Source organism: Lactuca virosa, chromosome 9 (genome assembly GCF_052849685.1).
Source record: "Lactuca virosa cultivar CGN04683 chromosome 9, Lactuca_virosa_CGN04683_v6, whole genome shotgun sequence".
Classification (NCBI taxonomy): domain Eukaryota; kingdom Viridiplantae; phylum Streptophyta; class Magnoliopsida; order Asterales; family Asteraceae; genus Lactuca; species Lactuca virosa.
In genome coordinates, this window is record NC_136434.1 from 73,092,977 (window position 1) to 73,114,033 (window position 21,057).

General features: G+C 33.3%; 2 protein-coding genes and 1 non-coding gene across 3 annotated transcripts; 2 read left to right on the plus strand and 1 right to left on the minus strand.

Annotated features, from left to right (window-relative positions):
- On the plus strand, nt 1-3,759 carry LOC145136703 (U-box domain-containing protein 44-like). Its single transcript, XM_079070809.1, has 5 exons — nt 1-303; nt 628-710; nt 915-1,483; nt 1,568-1,877; nt 1,943-3,759. The coding sequence occupies exons 3-5, from the start codon at nt 929-931 to the stop codon at nt 3,514-3,516; spliced, it is 2,439 nt and encodes an 812-aa protein (XP_078926935.1). The 5' UTR covers nt 1-303; nt 628-710; nt 915-928; the 3' UTR covers nt 3,517-3,759.
- A 627-nt stretch (nt 3,760-4,386) lies between these two features.
- Nucleotides 4,387-4,458, plus strand: TRNAP-AGG (transfer RNA proline (anticodon AGG)). Its single transcript has one exon. It is a non-coding gene; the product is annotated as a tRNA-Pro (tRNA).
- A 127-nt stretch (nt 4,459-4,585) lies between these two features.
- Nucleotides 4,586-7,880, minus strand: LOC145137311 (F-box/kelch-repeat protein At5g42350-like). Its single transcript, XM_079071461.1, has 2 exons — nt 7,524-7,880; nt 4,586-6,565 (listed from the first exon to the last, which is right to left on the minus strand). Exon 2 carries the CDS (start codon nt 6,524-6,526, stop codon nt 4,775-4,777), a length of 1,752 nt encoding a protein of 583 aa, XP_078927587.1. The 5' UTR covers nt 6,527-6,565; nt 7,524-7,880; the 3' UTR covers nt 4,586-4,774.
- Between the last annotated feature and the right edge of the window lie 13,177 nt (nt 7,881-21,057).

Sequence of the window (21,057 nt, forward strand, 5' to 3'; positions counted from 1 at the left end):
AAATATCTAGACCCAATAGAGACCAACACACAAACTCTCTCTAGGCTTACTCTAACTTGACAACTATTGTGATCAACTTCGTACCCCATCCTTCTCTCTCTAAAATTGCTGTTGTAACACTCGAAGTTGGTGAGAAATTATTTGTTACTTTTTAGATTTTGTCACTTTCTTTCAGTTTCCTAGGTAAATTCTGAAAACGAACCCTAGATAAATTCTCTTCTTAGATTGGTGTTGATTGATGACTGCCCCTGATAAAACGGATCGAGTTATGCAGAATCTTAAGTATGTGTACCTGAATCGAAGGTAATTGCTTGATTTCTCTGTGTTATAGATATTTCAACCTTTATGTAACTGTGATTTGCAACTTGTAGCGCGAATTTTGTGAATTTCTGATCTGATTTGATAATATGGAATCCCGACGAATACGGTTACTGTGTTAACACTAAACATTGCTAATTGCTAATTGCTAATTGCTAATTGCTAATTGCTAAATGACTTCGTAGTTCTCTATGAAACTGTGATGTCCTCAAAACTCTACATGAATTGATTTGATTTGATGAATCTAGTAAAGATAGACGCTTGTTTTCAATGTTGTTTGGTTGAGTTTTGGTTTTATCATTGGTGTAGGTGATATCCTGCATCCATGTGTAGATTCCAAGGTTGAAGTGACAACCTTTGTGAAATTTCCACTGAGCTAGCAAAAATCCAAGGTAAATGTACCTCACTTCTTTCTGAATAGCACACGTCTGATGAACACGTATGTGTTCATAACTGTAGTAGAATCTAATTTTTCAGATCTTATCGAAATTGATTGAAGTAAATTTGCTTCCTTTTTTCATTCATATTTCTTATGGATTATGTTTAAATGTTCTTACGTTTTGATATATCATCATTTGTTTTTCTTTCTTCTTAAGGTACATTGAATATAATGTCTGTAAGCCGGGATGGAAGTCGTGACCTTGGTAGCCAATCAGACGACAGCTTTCATTATGAAAGACCACACGTAGAGCCTATTTATGATGCATTCATATGCCCTCTTTCAAAACAAGTCATGAGAGACCCTGTTACTATTGAAAATGGACAAACTTTTGAGCGAGAAGCCATTGAGAAATGGTTCAATGAATGCAAGGAGAATGGAAGGAAGCTGGTGTGTCCCTTAACATTAAAAGAACTAAAAACAACAGACATGAATCCAAGTATTGCTTTAAGGAACACAATTGAAGAATGGAATGCTAGAAATGAAGCTGTGCAACTTGACATGGCTTCCAAATCTTTATCTCCTGGTAGTTCTGAAAGCGATAGTTTGCAGGCTTTGATGTTTATTCAGCAACTTTGTACTAAAAATCTTTCAAGCAAACACATTATTCGTAATGCTGAGCTCATACCCATGATTGTTGAGATGTTGAAGAGCACCAGTCGTAAAGTCCGGTGTATGGCTCTTGAAACTCTTCGAGTTGTTGTAGAAGATGATAATGATAATAAGGTAAAACAATTGATATATCCACAACATTGTAATCTATGCATTTTATTTGTGTGTGTGATGTGGTCCCTTTTTTCTGTTTTGCAGGAGATAATGGCTGATGGGGATAAAGTGCGCACAATTGTGAAGTTTTTGTCTCATGAACCGTCTCAAGAAAGGGAAGAAGCTGTCTCGTTGCTCTATGAGCTCTCAAAGTCTGAGGCTTTGTGTGAGAAAATCGGTTCTGTTAATGGTGCAATCCTTATTTTAGTTGGAATGATAAGCAGCAAATCAGAAAATCTTTTTATTGTTGAGAAAGCTGACAAAATTTTGGAAAATTTAGAGAAGAATGAGAATAACGTGAGGCAAATGGCTGAAAATGGAAGATTGCAACCCCTCTTGACACTTCTCCTTGAAGGTATTACATATAATACAACAACAACAACAATACCTCACTATATCATCTCATTAAATCATTTTCAGGTTCCTCTGAGATAAAATTATCTATGGCTTCATACCTGGGTGACCTGGCGCTTAGCAATGATATAAAAGTCTTTGTAGCAAGAACCGTAGGCTCATCACTAATCAACCTCATGAAAACCGGTGACATGCAATCACGAGAAGCTGCTCTCAAAGCTCTAAATCAAGTCTCCTCATGTGAAGCAAGTGCAAAAGTTTTAGTTGAAGAAGGTATACTTCCACCTCTAGTCAATGACCTCTTCACGGGCCCCAACCGCCTTCCTATTTTACTAAAAGAATTATCCGCCACAATCCTCGCAAACATCGTAACCTTCGACTGCGATTTCAATTCCATCCCCGTGGGGCCCAACCACCAAACGTTACTCTCCGAAGACATAATCCACAACCTACTCCACTTAATCTCCAACACCGGTCCATCCATCGAGTGCAAACTCGTTCAAGTCCTCGTCGGAATCACCAATTCCCCCGTCACTGTGATTCCGGTCGCCAACGCAATCAAAAGCTCCGGCGCCACCATAAGTTTAGTCCAATTCATCGAAGCCCCACAAAAGGATCTCCGCATGGCTTCGATTAAGCTTCTCCATAACCTCTCATTACACATTTCCCAAGAATTAGCAAACTGTCTATGTGGGCCCGCCGGTCAACTCGGTAGCCTGTTTAAAGTGATATCGGAAAACATCGCGAGCACCGAAGAACAAGCGGCCGCCATCGGAATCGTGGCGGACCTTCCGGAACAAGACGTCGACGTCACGCGACAAATGTTAGACGAGCGTGACTTCGAGATCGTTGTTTCTAGAACAAAAATGATCCGACAAGGAGAAACGAGAAGAAGCCGTTTCGTAACACCGTACCTCGAAGGACTTGTCCGTGTCCTTTCGCGGATCACTTTTGTTTTATCCGATGAGCCGAGAGCCGTCGCGTTTTGTCGGGACCACGAGCTCGCGGCGTTATTCACGGAATTACTCCAACAAAACGGGCTCGACAACGTGCAAATCGCGTCCGCTCTCGCGTTAGAAAACCTCTCGCATGAATCAAAAAACTTAACGAAATTACCCGAGATTCCGCCACCTGGATTTTGCGGGTCCGTTTTTCCTTGTTTGGGGAAAAAACCGGTGATGACGGGGCTGTGTAGGGTCCACGGGGGAGCGTGTACGCAACGGGACACGTTTTGTTTGTTGGAAGGACAAAGTTTAGCAAGATTGGTGGCGTTGTTGGATCATACGAATGAGAAGGTGGTTGAGGCTTCGTTAGCTGCTTTGTCGACTTTGTTGGATGATGGGGTGAATATAGAAGAAGGGGTGAGTGTGTTGTGTGAGGCTGAAGGGATTAAGCCGATTCTTGATGTGTTGTTGGAGAATCAGACTGAGAATTTAAGGAGACGAGCGGTTTGGATGGTGGAGAGGTTGTTGAGGACGGAGGATATCGCGTATGAGGTGTCGGGGGACCCGAATGTTAGTACAGCGATTGTGGATGCGTTTCAACATGGAGATTATCGGACACGACAAATTGCGGAAAGAGCACTTAAACATATTGATAAGATACCTAACTTTTCTGGGATCTTTCCTAACATGGGTTGAATCTCGTTTTGGTACATATAGATAAGGTGGTGTTGTACTTGTATGATTTTGTTGTGATTGTTAATTGTTCATATTTATTTCACATGATTTTCCATGTATTTTATGTGGAGTTGGAATGTGGTGGGTAAAAATTGTGCAGTTCTTTTCTCTCTCTAGGATTTTGAGTAATTCTATACGAGTGAGGATAGTAAAAGGTTGTCTATTGTTATTTGGATTCAGTTAAGATTTAAGACATTTCTTGTAGTTGTAACTTGTAAGTATATTTTTCTTGATTTTGGTTGAGTTAATCATTACGCATTAGTGATTAGTGTGTTTATTTTGTAAATTTTGAACTTGATTCTACTTGTTACTACCAAATCCTAAGACTCGGCCCAAGGTAAATTCGTTACTTTATTTAGCTAAAGTTCGTAGTGTGATTTAGTGGTTTTAGGAGCCTTCTTACAGATTTAATCTTACTTTGAGAAAGGTTTGAGTTTTGTTACACCCTGCTCCCGAGTTGTAGCAAAGAAAAGAAGAGAAAAGAAAAGAAAGTAAAGAGAGAAAAGAAGAGAAAAGAAAGGAAAACAAAATTTTCATTTGTGCTCCCGAGTTGAAGAGAAATGGAAGGAAAGTTAAACATTTTGTTCTTTCTTTTCAAATCCTCCCAAATCGGAAAGAAAGTTAGGAGAGAAAGTTTTCCTTCCATTTCCTTTCTTTAATGAAACTCGGGAGCACCAATCTCTCTTACTTTCCTCTCATTTCCGCCCATTTCCTTTCTTTTCTCTCCTTAAGTTGAACTCGGGAGCGGGGTGTTCTAACAAACATTAATTACTCGAAAAATATCTGAAATCAAAGATATATATATTCTTGCATATTCACTAAAACAAAAGTGGGCATTTGGTCTAGTGGTATGATTCTCGCTTAGGGTGCGAGAGGTCCCGAGTTCAATTCTCGGAATGCCCCTTTTTTTCGTTTTTAAATGGATATGGCTTGAAAAAGCTCCATGAAAATTGGAGTTAGTTCTTATAAACTTGAATTTAACCGGTTACACGTTTTCAGCAAACAAACTCTAAGTCACATCAAGTCAAGCTTTAATAATATAATTTTTTTTGTGTTTTCATAGCTTCGAAAAAAACAAATCAAACAAACAACAAATGATCAATAGGTTATATGTCCATACCTACAACCATGTTTACACTACATTGAACAAATATGAATAAAATAAGCAACAAATACATCCAACCCACACCCCCTCGACTTGTTTCCTAGTGTTTAAAAGTTACAAGTGCACAACAGCCACTGATTTCGTCACACACGAAGAAGCATCCAATTGATGAGCCACCTGATTCCTCGAAACATGAACCCAATTCTTCTTCTTCTTCTTTTTCTTCCCCACATCACTCACATCAAACATAGTCAAAAAATCCAAAACCTGCCCAAAAATCTTAAACATCTCAACCCCCAAAATCAAATTCCTATCACCAACAAACACCGCATTCCAATCCATAGGAGCATCCGGATGCATACAAACCTCCCCCCACTTGAACCCCACAAAATCCAACTCCCACACCTTCCTAACCGCTTTATTCCTCCTCCCAATCTGCCCTTCCCCTTCACACCACGACACCATCACCATAAACAACCGTTTCTCACACGCAATAAGCTTCGGGTAATACTCATGAACCCTTGATCCCAATCTCATTGTTTGAATCCCAACCCAATACCCTTTCTCTATATCATACCCCACAAGATTATCACTCTCCGAGTAAACATAAAACACCCCATTACAAACAACACCCGAACACACCACTCCAAAATCAACCGGAACTTTCATAACTTCCACCCATTTGTTCGTACAAGAATCATAAATCTCACATGAATCCAACGCCTCCTCCCACGACCCGACCCCACCAACCGCAATAATCAAAAACCTTCTAGAATCTTTTCTTTTCACATGTTCGCTCTTTTGTCTACCAAACGAAACCTCGTTTTCATCAAGAGAGTATCGCAACTGACGCCTAACCGACAACCTATGCGGATCCTCGTACACATCCGACACCCCGCCCACCCGTGTCCTAACAACCCGTCTTTCTTGACGGTTGTTTTGCGATTTCACAACCACAAAATCCGATTTCACTTCGTATACTCCTAAAACCGGTTTTGACCTCGCGTGTTTCATGGACGCGACTTTATGCCATGAATTGGTCAAAGGGCTAAACACTAAAACCCCTTTGTGGGTTTTCACCGAGCTTCGGTCCAACTTCCCGAAATTGGTCAAACTTGAACAACCACCAACTACGTAAATGTTGTCTTGAATGTTAACAACCGAGAACATGAATCGACCTTTGAGAACCTCGGATTCAATTCTATGCCATTTGTTTAAAGAAACATCAAACGCGTGTATCTCACGTGAACAAAACCCGTCTTTCACGGCTCCAAAGAGAAACAACCACGGGGTTTGAAAAAGCCCGTCTCGCCTCATTTGCATGAACCGTGTTGTCGATGTTAAAGCCCGCCATTTCTTGCACACGAGGCGCGCTTTCATGAGACTGGTCAACGGAAGTCTTACCAAACACATTTCAACAATATCATCCGGAAGAAACACATGGGATACTTGTTGTTGTTGTTGTTGTTGTTGTGACTCTTCGACTTCTGTAAGCTTTCTATTGGTTCGTTTCCAAAACCGTTCTTTTACTCCATACGAGAAGCAGTCGATGGTGGTGTCATCGGGCCCACATACGGGTTTATAGTTATACCCTTTTGCTTCTTCGTTGGAACATGAAGGACGTCTCCGGCAATCGGAAAATTCGTCTCCGGTGGTGGCTCCGACCTTGCAACCGCCGCCACGTGTGTAGAGGGTTGGACATTTTATTGAAATGCCACGTGTGTTGTCCTCGTCATCGTCTACTATGTTTCCTTGGTTTTTTCTTTTTAACTTTTGGCTTAGGCTTCTTACGAGGCGTTTTGATACACTTAATACCTCGAGTTCTTGATTAAGTGATGTTTCATCGGTTAAATTTTCAGATATCATCTTTGGTTACTTTCTAGTATCTAATCATCAATCTCAAACCTGTCATATGAAAATTGTAGTTAACCATTTTTAAATTACATGAGCATTCTAATTTCATTTCTTCATGTGCTTTAAAAAATTTACTCAATTATAGCAATGTCATTCATGTACAAAGAAATTGTCATTGCTATAATTGGGTAGATTTTTCAAAGTATAGTGTCTGAAAAGAAAGAAATGAACATAGGATGCTATGTTACAAAAATAAATTAAAGTACATTAACATTTCATGCATTTAGCCCTTGTAACAAACTACCCTTTTACCATTTTATGTAAAACAAAAAGAAATCCTGGATTAATGTTATATTTTTTGGCATGGAAATTTTTTTGGGGAAAATAAAATTTTAGTTTGCCTAAAAAGATACGGTTTGGACATCTACACAATTCCAATATGCACAACTGCAATCTTGCAAAACCTCTTGTGAAGGTGTCTTAGGGAATATGATGAGGATAAGGAGGGCATTTATGTCTTTTGCACATTTGAAAGATCAAGAGAATGTAGCATAATTTATCTTGTCTTATTAACTAACAACTTCTTTACGCTCCATTTTGGGATAAAATCTTCTTGTTGTGTTGTTCTAACAGATGTTTGAGGTTTGAAGCATGAAAGTTACTAGTTTTAACGATTCAAGTTCTAATTTCTGATTACATTTTTAGTTTTTGTTGTTCCAGGATTTGCTTTAGTTTGAAATTCGAATTAGGTTTTAAGTTTTCTCAACTAAATTACCGTATATTCATGCCCTTACTTCGAATTGAAGATAAAGCCCTAAAGTGCACATTATGCAATTAAGTCAACAGCTCACAAGAACACGCAATTGAATTTAAACAGAAGTAAATACAATCACAGAAATTTCACAAATCAATGCACACAAACACACAGTGTGTAAACAAGATAAATCCAACAAAACGATTCATTTGGGAAAAAACACAGTAATGTGTGAAGATCACGAATTACACTTACCTCATCAAAGCACTTTAGCAACGAAAGAATCAGCCTTTACAAATCAAGGTTCTTGATCTGCGCATAAAGATCGATCCAGATGGAAGGGTAATGAAAAAAATTAGGAATTTCTGGAAAGATTCGAAGAGCTAACAGATCTTGTAACTGGAAACCAAAATCTTGAAATGGGAACAATGGGAGGAAAATTATTTGTTGGGTTTGAAGGTTTTTTGCTGATTTTAGTAAAGTTTAAAAGGCAAAAAGCAAAGAAGAAAAGAAAAGAAATTAAAATTCTGTTGTGGATGTGATGTGAGAGATGATGCATCTGGTTCTGGTGAGTCTCTTTTTTGAACTCAATCATCATACCGATGTGGTGGAGCATTTATTTCTTCACCTTTGCTTTTATATTTTTGCTCAATTATATTATTATTATTATTATTATTATTATTATTATTATTATTATTATCTAATTATCATACATACTTATAAAGCTAGTATTTTTCCTTGAAACTCATGCATTTGAAACCCCCATAAAAATTTACAAACAACTCATACATTTGAAACCTCTTATTTTAATGAATATCACTCAAAAGTCTCTTAATAATGATTAACAATTCAAAGGTTTTATAACTTATATAATATATTTAATAAACAATTAATTGATACTCTACTATAAAAAGGTCAATCTTTTTTAGTAGACACACATACAAATCACATACAAAATTCACAAAAAAAACAAATTTAAAGTTTATGTGTTGGTTTGAGGGCTTTGAACAATTTTTCGAGCCATTTTATTATGTTGAAGTTTTAAATTTGTAAGTTTGTTATATACTAATTTTTTTTTTGTATTTTCTTGATTTAAGTATTCTTTTAAAAATATCATTGTATGTTGTGGTTGATGTTATCGATCATATGTTATGGAAGGTGATATATATAATATTTAATTAACTATTGTATACATGTTTGTATGTTCATGTTGCTTCAAAACAATAATTAATTAAAAATCATGGATATGTCATATTATCCATATTATCCATGTAAGCTTTTTTTAAAATGCAAATTGTCTATCTTATCACTTTATATTTTAATATATGTTTAACATTTTAGTTATAATAATAAGTGCTTTTTAAAAGTTTCTTTCACTTATTAATAATAACAAATGGTTTTAAAATTAATAAGCAATAATTATAAATAATAAAATCAAATTACATGGATATGTCATATTATCCATGCAAGTCTCTTTTGAAATGGAAATTGTCTATCTTATCACTTTATTATTTAGTGTATGTTTCACATTTTAATAATAATATTAAGTGTTTCTTAAAAGTCTTCTTTAACTTATTATTAATCATAAGTGGTTTAAAATTAATGAATAACAATTTTAAATGATAATAACATCAAATTATAAATTACATTTAGCTATAAATAAATTGTATTTTAAATGAACATCTTTATTGAAATTAGAAAATGATCACATAAGTAAAAATATAATTAATCAATAACAATAATTGTTAGAAATAATACTAAATAGATAATTATATTTGATTCTATTAATGAGGAATGTGGGTTGATGTCAATGAATATTATTGTTCAAAATAATTGAGATTATATATATATATATATATATATATATATATATATATATATATATTATCTCAAAGTTAATGTCAATAACATAACCATTTTAAACATATATTTTTCAATATTTTAACAATATATTTTTAATCTTCGCTGCGCAACGCGCGAGAATTCGTCTAGTTCATGGTATATTGGTGCTCGATTAGCTCACCAAGTATATGGAGCCTAATTTCATTATCCGTATATTTATATCGAAAAAACTTGTAAGATCGACCTCGTCTACATTAGAATTAACCAAAGGTTCGCATGTTACATAAACAATGAACACATTTTTAGGGTTGTATTTGCTTTTTGAACTTTAAAAATGTTTTTGGACAAAAAAATATTTATTGATTTATGGTGATAGCAAAAGAAGTTTTTTTAAAAGTGTTTGGATTAATTTTTGTATTGTAAAAAAACTTTATACTTTTAAAATGACTAAAAAAGGCATGAAAAGAAAGAAGTGAAGAAAATGAAAGTGAAAGAGTTCATTAAGGATACTATACTCATGTCCAGTTTAAAAAGTCAAAAACACTTAAAAACAAGGTTTGCAAAATCGAGACTACATAGAATCATTTTCGAGTTTGCAAATTGTGATCGTAAAATCGAATCGCAATCATAAGATACTACAAAAAAAAAAAGCTTCTAGATTCTATCGTCTCACACACATGAAAAATATTAAGAACAAAACTTTGACTTAAACTTCAACTACATTAAAATATTAAACTGATAGCACATTGCTTTTTAAAGCTTTTTTGAAACTTCAACTACAATAATCATTACTTTTTGAACTACATTCACACTTTACAGTTTCATATACCTGTAATCTTGTTTTGAAGTTCACCATAAACAGTAGAAACTTACATTAGTGTGTGGAATTTGTTGAGCAATTGATGGCTTGAGGCATCTATGACTTCAATATTCATGGAGAATTTTGAAGGTTTGAGGCACAATTGGGTTAATCAGAGCTGAAGGGGGGGAGAACTTGAAGCTGAAATTCACATTTTAGAGTTTTCCTTCTTTGCCCGTTTTCCTTTTAGAGTTTTAGTCATTTAATAGAGTCAAACAAGAAGGGTAGTTGGTCAAGAGTCAAGGTTAGGTGGTCAACAAGTCAATTATTCTAACGTAGGTAGAATCAGGATGTTTACGATTTTACGATTCCACGACCCAATTTTATGATTCTACCTAAAAACGAGTTTACTATGACCAGAATCGAAACACAAATGTAGGATCGTAGAATTATGCAATTCTATGATTAAAATCGCCTTTTTGATCATCTTGCTTACAAAGTCATGATTCTCTTACTTTTGGAAATCTCCCTTTTAAAGTATGCGAAAAAAAAACTATTTTGAAAAGCACTTATGTAACACCCAAACAATTTTTTTTTTATAAGTCAATAAGTCATTTTGAAAAACAATCCCAAACATTTTACTCGACTCATAAATTAAATCATTGTCTCGTGTATGACGATTAAGTTATTGATCTATATACAAATTTTGTCTAAAACAAATCATGAATAAATGGTTTTTTATTAAGCATGTTAAATAAACGATATTTCTTAACATGAAGATAAAAACATTAAGTGATTAAGATATAGGGTTTTCTACATAAAAGCTATTAGGTTTTTTGGATTTTTGTGATTTTATCATAAGTATTTTTTTTTTTTTTTGGTTTTACACCATGACTTTCATGCAACCTATTAATTTTATCATTTTTACTTTTTTTTTGTTGGTTTCTTTATTTTCCTCCATAAAAACCTTTAAGTTTGTAGTGTTTTTACGGTTTTACACTATGTATTTTTTTTTTTTCGTTTTTACTCCATAATTTTCATGCAACCCATATTGTAGTATTTTTTTTCTTTTCGATTTCTCCTTTTCCTTGTAAATATATTTATCTGTATTTTCCTACCTTTCTTTGGGTCCACATTGAACCTTTTTGGACCATTACTACAAGACTACAAGATGGGTTCGAAAGGATGGGACCATAAACCTAAACAATGCAAATATAGACTCAACACAAATGGAGTCATTTTGGTTCTAGGAGTTAATATATATGACTAGATGGGCCATTAGGGTAAAACATCTTTCAGAGATACATGTTGATCTCATTCTAAAATACACACATTATTTCAGATTCACCGATTGAGTGGGAAGCTTATTGTGAGCGGATTAAGGATGTCCTCAAACCGCAATCACTAGAAAAGGAAATCGGTAAGGTGCATGTCTTATACCTAAGAGGTTTCGGGTTTCGATCTCCCCCTCACAATACTTTCTATTTCTTTTTATAAGTTGATGCTAATGCCAAGTCGGTGTCCTAATAAGTAAGGGAAAAAGGAAAGTGAGGAAAAAGGTTAAAAGAGTAAAATTAAAAAGTTTCATGAAATTATGTGGTAAAATTGAAAAAATATATACTTAGGATGATACCGTAAAACTCTGCAAACTTAAGGGTTTTTGGGGCAACAGAGAAACCAGAAGAAAAAAAGAAGAAGGTAAAATTAACAAATTGGACGAAAATTATAAGGTAAAATCGAAAAAAATTGTTTAAGATAAAACCACAAAAATCTATTTTTTTTAACTTTATTAAGAAAGAAAAACTAAGATAATTGTCAATCACTAGAGTTGATTGAAATAACAATAAATAAATAAAATTAAAGGATAAAGATTTTATTTGTCTTATTTATGTCATTGAACATTTTTTGTTACGTGGTTAAGTAAGTATACTTTTAAAAGAAAGATTCATTTAGATCATTTTTTGTATGTACAATATAAAAAAGCTTAATTCGCAACAAATCATTTAAAAGGTGATCGTTATTCTAAAAATAACAAAAAGGTTGGGTCATGTATGGTAGGAAGTGTTTAAGAACTTTTAGTTTTTAACAAAAAGTTCGATTTAAACAAAAAAATTCGTTTGATAGTACAAACTTTTAATTTAAATAAAACATTTCAAATCCAAAAACTATTTTATGTAGTGTTTACGAAAAAACTATTGAGCATTATCATTTTTAATCAATTTTCATAATTGTCCTTAAACATAACTTATAAGAGACATATCAAATGCTATAAGTCTAAATCAGAAGTTTCTAATTGTGGTATTAAACAATCTGAAAATACATCCTTTTAATAGATTATGTAAAAAAACATATCAAACCCCTTTAATAAACATTTCAAGATGTTTTATATAAGTTTCATATCAAATCAAATGTTACATTTTTTTAGAACTGCATCAATGATAACAAATAGTTTATGAAATTGAAAATATTGTTGGAATAGTGTCCAAGGTCATTAACTATTGGTAATATTTTTAATAATAGCAAGGTCCTTTTGGGTTGCCCTCAAGACCTAAATTGAGTAGAATAAATAAAGGAGAAATTGGTTTATTAATTATTATAGTTAATAATTAATTAGAAACTAATTGGAAATATATTATGGGAATTAATTAACAGTTTAATTAATTAAAAGGTTGAATGTTCATTAATCGATAGTTGGTTGATCGGGAATGTTCCAGAACCTTTATGGGATTAGGGTTGGATGAAAATCACTTCATCCCACATGGGAAAGGAGTGAAATTTCGTGGTTAGGCCTCCATCCCACATGGGAAGGAGTACTAAACCCTAGGAGGCATCCAAGGCTATAAATAGGGCCTTAGGGATTTCATTCCTCCTTGCACCTTGGCTTGAAGTATTTGCCAACCCTTCGTCCTCCCCCTCTTAGGGACGATTTCTAACCCCTTTGGGTTTGTGAAATTGACCATTCTCCTAGTTATTTTTTATTCCACTCTTTGGTGTCATTGGGTGTGATACCATTAGAGAGATTCTGGTTTGGGTCCTTTCATCCAAGCAACTTCATGGAGGTTCAAGATCTCAAGCATGGAGATCAAGGGCTACATAAGAGGTATGTTTTCTTACTTATGTTTTAGTTTTCTAGGGTTGATGTGATTAGCATGAAGCCATAGATCCATAGGATGCATGTACACTTAGGTATATCGTTGTTTCGATTTTTTCCGCTGCCTAGTTTTAGAGTGTATTTGATGCATAGAAAACCCAACAAATATAAGTTCAATGGACCACCATTAAATATATGCACAATTATCCTCATTTATTATATAAAAATTGACAGAAAAAGGACCACAAGCCTTCATTGTAACCTAGACCTCAAGATATGTTCATTTGGTATCAATGTCGGAACTCGGAAGGTTATCGTTTTGTCCTTTTGTTTTTCTTTTTCAAATAGCATGCATCGATATGTGTTTCTAAGATAGTAATTCACATCGATCTATAAAATTTTAATATGAATTATATTTTATTAACTTATATGTTATTTTAGTTGAGCGGTTAGATACATGTAGTTATCAATTTAATATGAATTTTATTTTATTTTAGTTGACCAGTTAAATACAAATAGTTATCATTGAGGATCATATACAATAATTTACAACGACGATCAAAATCGGTCGTTATCATCTTTTCGCTACAACTTTACATCATTAGTGAATCTACATAAACCTGAAAGACACACCAACAAAAACAATAAACTATAAAGAGCTTAGTGAGTGACTTATGCCTCATATACATATAATCTCAACAACGTTTATAATTATAAATAACTCGTTGCTCCAAACATCATAATGTCTTTTAATTAATTGCCGGAATTACAAATTTCACCAAATATAAATACACAATAACTAGACCAATTTAATATAACTCTGAACGATTGCACCAATATATTCTGAGACATAAATGATTTACATGACTTGTATTATATCCCAACTTACAAAATCCACTTATTCAACTACACCGTAATTTTCATTGGGTGTTGCCACAAAAGTACTTCATACTATATAATTAACGTATTCAACTATCATTAGGTACTTGACTTACGGCTCACGCATATGCCACAAGTAATTAATATATGGCTAACAGCGACTCCAAATGGATACCCATAGCCATCGTGTTGGGCATTGCCATTATTAAATCACCAGAAAGATATTTGTTGCCACCTGCATTGGATATCGAACTGACAAATCACCAAATAGATATATGTTGTCATATGTATTGGATATCGCACCAACAAATCACTTAGTAGATATTCGAATGCCACTCGCACTTGAGATCGCACCAACAAATCACCTATACGTTTCTCATTCTACAACCTTAACATTAGATATTAACCCCAATCTATATATCATCATAAACTCCAAACATTTCAATATGATAAATACAAATATTTTTTTTGCGCTAATAGCTATTAGACTCTACGATCTATTAGGTTGTAATCTATCAAACATAACTGTTTATTAATCTAATATCAATTAGACATAATTGTCTATTACACCAAGTTATTAAATAACTTCACTAACTATTTATCAACCATCCACTATTAATATTAATTAGCACCAATAACAATCACACACCAAATATATATTGCTTAAAGTCATCCGCTATAAGGCTTACCAATATACCAAAATTAGTCATTGTTATCCTTTTATATGACCCCTTTATATGACATAGACTTTTCACCGATTAATATCCCAAAATAGATATTATGTATTAAATGTGGATAATGTATATCTATTAGGTGTAATGTGTTATATATATATATATATATATATATATATATATATATATATATATATATATATATATATATAGGGCTAGGTTATTTTGTTTCTTACATCTATTGTGTGCCAGAATGCATAGATCTGAACCATCAGATGGAATATAATCAATGGTCATGATCTGAGAGTCTATGATATTACAGTGGGATAGCATGTACCATATAATCACATAAATTTCAGCATAAGGGTATTTTGGACAATTAACTATTTTTAAAAAAGAAAATTTTAGGATTTTTAGGGATAATTAATTCTCCTAATTTTAAAAATCTGGATTTTTATATTAATTCAATTTTAATTCAAATGTAATTTGTAAACATAAGCGATTTTATTCCGTCAAAATGTTTTTTTCGTTAGAATGATGTTCTTTCAGAATTTTATTCTATTAGAATATTATTGAAGAAAAACATAATTCTTGAATCCCCGGTTGAAGAATAACTACATTCTAATATATTCTTATACATTCAAACTTAAATTCAAATTCTTACATATTCTAACAGACTAATAGTCTTATACATTTTAATATAATTATACATATTCTAAAAGAATATCAACAAAAATGAATAAAATTCTTAAAAAATAACAACATTCTTAAATTGTGAGTGTGATCAATCTTTTATTCATTCTTCAAGTTATTCTTATCATGTCTTTAACCCGTTATTCCGGTCATTCCTATCACAAATACAAAAAAAACGAAGTATGGTTAAAATCATGTTACTTGCAATTCCTCTCACTTTATATATTATGGCAGAATACGTATAATAGGATAGAATCCATATAATACATTCTGGAAGAATATATAAAATACATTCTAACAGAATACATAGAATACATTTGCTAGTTATAGCTTTAGTCGCCACTATACTTGTTTTTTTAACTTCATTCCAAGTCTTTCTCTGGTATGATCAATATTTGATTCGTTCTTGAAGGCATTCTGAAAGAATAACATGCATTACTCATTATTACCAGTTAAGCAAATATATTTGTCAACAAACATTCTTAAAGACATTCTGACAGAATGCATTTATACAAATAAATTCTGACAAATTGTATATATTATATCAAGTTCTCTTTTAGACATTTTCACAAACACCTTACATGCAATAAAATTAAAATAAAACTAACATATGTTTGATTTTCCATTAATAATTCTACAATAAAATTAAAATAAAACTAACATATGTTTCTGCAAGTTTTTTTAATACACGTAATGAACATTAATAGATAAAAACAACTTACTGTAATTTGTTAATTAGATACAACATTTTTTTTGCCCAAATGGTGAAGTAAAATTAGCACAATATGCCAACATGAAAAAAGTTACTTCATGCTCCATTATTGAAAATACGACAATACAACATTGTATAATTGCTAATCATTCTAAACTAGCAATGCAACCAAGCTAAAGAACAGGAGTACATGAATGTTTCGTGTATGTTCCAAGATATTCAAGTTCGAATCCACATATCAAGAAATACATTAAAAAAATGGATTAAATGAAATCTCATGTAGGGTTTTTAAGCCTCATTCATCCGATGTATAATTCAAATTGACCCCACCTAAATTAAAGGAGAAGTGTGAATGGGGTACAACTGAAGCATATTTAAAAATTAAAAGAAGTGAGAAGATTACCTGATTGTGGGATACGACGACGCCTGCCACCAAGGTGAACAAGACCGGATCAGAAAGGGGAAGCAGAACCAAAAAAAATCAGAAGAGGAAAGTGAAAAACCATGAGCGTTATTGTATCGATCGAGAAACCTTCTTCTGAATCTGAATCGTACTAAAAAAATAAACAATAAGGCTTCATTTATCTGAAGCTAAGAATTTAAATGAACATACGGTGATTGAACACAATTCAAATATCAAAAGCTTGAATAGTCAAAAGAACAATACAATTTTATTACCCCGTGCAATACCACTCAATCTAGGTAGTATTCGGTAAACAGGTAGTCCACCCTCAAAATCACTTCTTGAAAGCATATGTCAGCATTGTTTTCCATGGTGGGTCTGTTTCTTGGATTGTGTTTCAAAAAATGGAAATGGAAGGGAAGCGAGAGATGAGATAGGGTTGAGGAGACAAAACAGATAATAGAGTGCATACCTGGAAGCCGACTATCTCCAAATTGAAGCTTAGAAGCAGATGAGTACTCGTATGCCATCCTCTTTAAAAAAAATGCTTCGATGGAGGATGGGGGAACAGGGTATACAGATGAATGAAAAACAAAAAAGCCCTAATTTTTAGCTTCAATTTGCAGGGAGTTCGACAGCCTCTTGTCCACTATGAATTGATGGAGCACCTTCTTCTCAACGAGGGTGAGCAAAAACGTAAACGGGTGGTGAAGGACAGTTGGTAAAGACGATAGTTGAGGAGGTGGCTATCTCGTGGTTGTACATTTCAGCTATGGTGGGTGAAGAAGATAATCGTATTGGAGTTTGATGAATACTCTGATATAGAATTAGGGTTATGAAGATGAAGGAACCATGATTTAAGAAATCAAATACGTGATATTCTATTATTTCCTTAATTATAGGATTCCAATTAAATTATTTCCTTAATTAAAAGTAAAAAAAGTCTAAAATACCCTTTAATGAATTATTTAATTATTTATTATTTCTTGAATTCTCATTGGTGCATTTAGGCACATAATAGTTGCTAGAAACATTTGAACCTATCTCGTTCTCTCTCTCTCTCTCTCTCTCTCTCTCTATATATATATATATATATATATATATATATATATATATATATATATATATATATATATAAAGATTTACATACAAACTAATACACTGCACTAAAGTCATAACGTAATTTATCCATTATAAATGCCACCATATAGCATAATAATCATCATATATCTAGATATGATTACTCGCCTTAGAATAACCACAATACATAATGTTTCACACTTTTGCAACTCCTCTCTTTTTTCCTTTTTATCACTTTATCAATTGTTAAATCATAAATAAAAGTCTTGAGTATTATAACTCAAAGTGCTGCCCACTTATTGACAAACTTGACTTAATACTTCTATTAAATCATACCATTCAATTACGTCCAACCACCTTTATTATATAAACTAGTTGTGTATATGTCTTAATCTATTAAGACATGAGTTAAATACCATTAATTTATCATACACTCATATTCACCATTACAGGTACTTTTAGCTCAATGTACAAGTCTTTTAAGCACAAACTAATACCATGACTCAATGTATTCATCCAAATGGATTAATTCACACCAATATGTCATTGTCATCACTAAATTCATTAAGATATTAGCGCCTTCATATATTTCACCATTAACCAAATCTGGATTTCAAGTCATCTTTCTCAAATTCAAGTGTTAATCATATTTGTAACGCTCATAGATTCGGGCTAGTCAATTTAGAGATAATAAGCGTTAAAAATGACTTTTTGATAGAAGATTATTTATGACAAATAATCTTAACTAAATTTATATTATATGTCACAAGGATTCCGTACATATAAAGAACGCTGAAATCCGACTTATAACGAAGAAGTTATGACCCGTTGAAGTTTCGCGATTAAACCAACACGACTCTACGTAACGTAAAAAGTGAATTTTTGATAAATTAATTTTTAGACTTAGTAATATAAACTTAAGTTATATTATTCGTTAAACCGAAAGCGTGCATATAGAGAACGTCCAAATAAGACTTCATAAGAGGGAGTTATGATTTTTCGAAGTTTCAGCGTAGCAGTATACAGCTCAGAAATCGAATTTTAGATCGGTAAATTTTTAGCCAAAATGATCTTAATGGAATTGAAGATCTCATTAATAGGAGTGCAACAATAAAAATACAGTCGAAAACGGAGTCTGTATGTAGAAGTTATGAATTTTACACGGTCCTTATCACTGTAATCTTCTCAGACTGTTAAATTTAAAATCAGTAGAAAATTAGCCAATGATGTCAAAAGGAACGTTGTGGATCTTGTCAATATCTACGCGTGGATATAAATAACGTCAAAAACGGAGGTCATATGGTGTGTTGTTAGCCCACTGGTACTACTGATAGTCCCTAGGGTTGCTGATAACCCTAGGGGTGAGCAGCGGAACCGGGTACCCGTTTGGAAAACCGGAACCGCCTCTGAACCGCCGGTTCCGGTTCCTAAAGTTTTGGAACTGCCTTAAGCGGTTCCGGTTCCGGTTCTCATTTTTTCAGAACCGCTAACCGCTGGGTACCCGCTGGAACTGGTTTATATATATATATATATATATATATATATATATATATATATATATATATATATTATAATGTAGCTTTTTTATTTAAATGAGAATCATGTAATCTAGTTATATAAATGCAACTTTTAAATCCCCACCCGAGGATATGAATATTGAATAAGCCATAATTTTTCTTATTAACCAATAATAATAATAATATACATATATAAAACATCGCATATGTTGTAACATGTGTTTATATAATACCAAACACAATGAATACTAAAAATGAATTAACAGTAAGCTAGCAACCAATGTGTTTAAGCAAAAGTATATGTCAACAGAATGTGAATGAAAGAAAATAGGAATCCTTGGTTTCAATATTCCAATCCCACATCGGTGGTGGTAAGGAAAAACGAGGAAGGACACTCTTTATAAAAGGGAGTTCTTGTGAAGCTTTAAGAGGCAAATGCCTTGATAGCCTTCATTGTGGGATGCCGAGGGTTTTTATAGGACTCAAAAGTCCTGAGTTCAACCATATTTGAGTACTACGACCTATACCTAGCTTTTTTGGTGAAAATATTTTAAAAGTATCTTGGAACTGGGTACCCGACATTGGAACCGGTTTTGAAATATAAAAAACCGGTGTAGACGGTTCCGGTTCCGGTTCTAATATTTTAGGAACCGGCGATTCCGGTTCCGGTTCCAAGCAATTTGGCCAGGTACCCGCTTTTGCTAACCCTACATAACCTATAGGGCGTGCTGGTAGGCAATTGGGACTACTGATAGTCCCCATGGTTGCTGATAACCCATAGTTGATTATTATGTTGTGATGTATGTGATATTTTTGGGAAACCCATTAAGCTTTGTGCTTACGGTTGTTGATTAAATATTTTACAGGTACTTATCGGATTGCGAAGGCGGGACTATGCACACGCATCAATATTTCTATGATTCGAGATTCTGCATTGTCTTCTTTATAACTCTGATTTCTGAATAATGGTTTATAAACAAATGGTTTGACATGAATGTAACTTTATTAAAAATGAATGTTTATTTTACTTTAAAAATGAAAATTTTATTCTAGAATTTGGAACGTTACATTTTCTGCATAAAGCATCGCTCTAACGTCGACGCGTCACATTCATCTACCATAATTTTAATTATAGCAACCTACTAGTTCATGTGTTGCGTACTCCTTTTCCTACGTGTCACGTACTCCCAGTATATTACTATTGCAGGAACCCAGATTCACACAATATGAGATGACAATGCGGAAATTAAGAACAGTAGATGAATCAATCTCAGATAACAAGAAATCAGTGAAATATTTCTGCATTCATATGATCATCAGATCTGATTACAATGGAGAAACCTCACATGAAAAAGATGAACTCTCACTTTCTCTGTCAATAAGAAAAACGAAAATTCTAAGTGAAAAGGAGGCTCACTCAAAATAAAAAATAACCTAATCTATTTATAGTCCTAGGGTTTAAAATCTGAAAAACCCTAAAACTAACATGTCAAAAATAAAAATTCATTTGTCAAACATTTTAATATCTAACAATTCTCCCCTAAATGTTTAGACTGATGAATAAAAAAAAAAAATTGGCGATTTTAAACACCATCTCCCCTAGACGTGTGCACTTGATCATCACAAAAACTCTGTCCGGGTAGAACAAAAAACATCAATGAAACTAAAATCCACCGGGTAATGGTTCTGTTCTGTCATGTAAAACTAAAAACCATTGGAGAATAACAAGATTTTCTGTGTAGAAATTATCCAAAAAAAAAAGAATTGGTCGCTAGGTACAAGGCTTTTTACGGAATATCTTGATGTTCCGTTGAATCAACGTTAAAATTGGTTTCTCTTTGACCATGTTACCATTACACTGAACCGCATGACCAGCCCAACCAATATTTAAATAATTCACTCACTTGCTCTTATACCAACAATTTGTCTCATGCTTTCTCTTCTTGGTAAACATCAACAAGAGTAACAACCACCATTTTTAATATTATATCTCCTCTTGTTCTTAAGGAGTCTTAGCAGCACAATAGCGGGTGTCGGTGTGTAGGGTGTGGGGGATGTGTAAAGATGATGTGGCAGTCTCATATAGGGAGTTGAGTGTT

What these genes read in the sequence shown, in the direction of transcription:
- LOC145136703 (XM_079070809.1), top strand. Translation starts at nt 929, where the DNA reads ATGTCTGTAAGCCGGGATGGAAGTCGTGACCTTGGTAGCCAATCAGAC. An exon ending in AAGATGATAATGATAATAAG is followed by an intron (nt 1,484 to 1,567) that starts GTAAAACAATTG and finishes TCTGTTTTGCAG; the next exon opens with GAGATAATGGCTGATGGGGA. An exon ending in CTTGACACTTCTCCTTGAAG is followed by an intron (nt 1,878 to 1,942) that starts GTATTACATATA and finishes AATCATTTTCAG; the next exon opens with GTTCCTCTGAGATAAAATTA.
- LOC145137311 (XM_079071461.1), bottom strand. Translation starts at nt 6,526, where the DNA reads ATGATATCTGAAAATTTAACCGATGAAACATCACTTAATCAAGAACTC.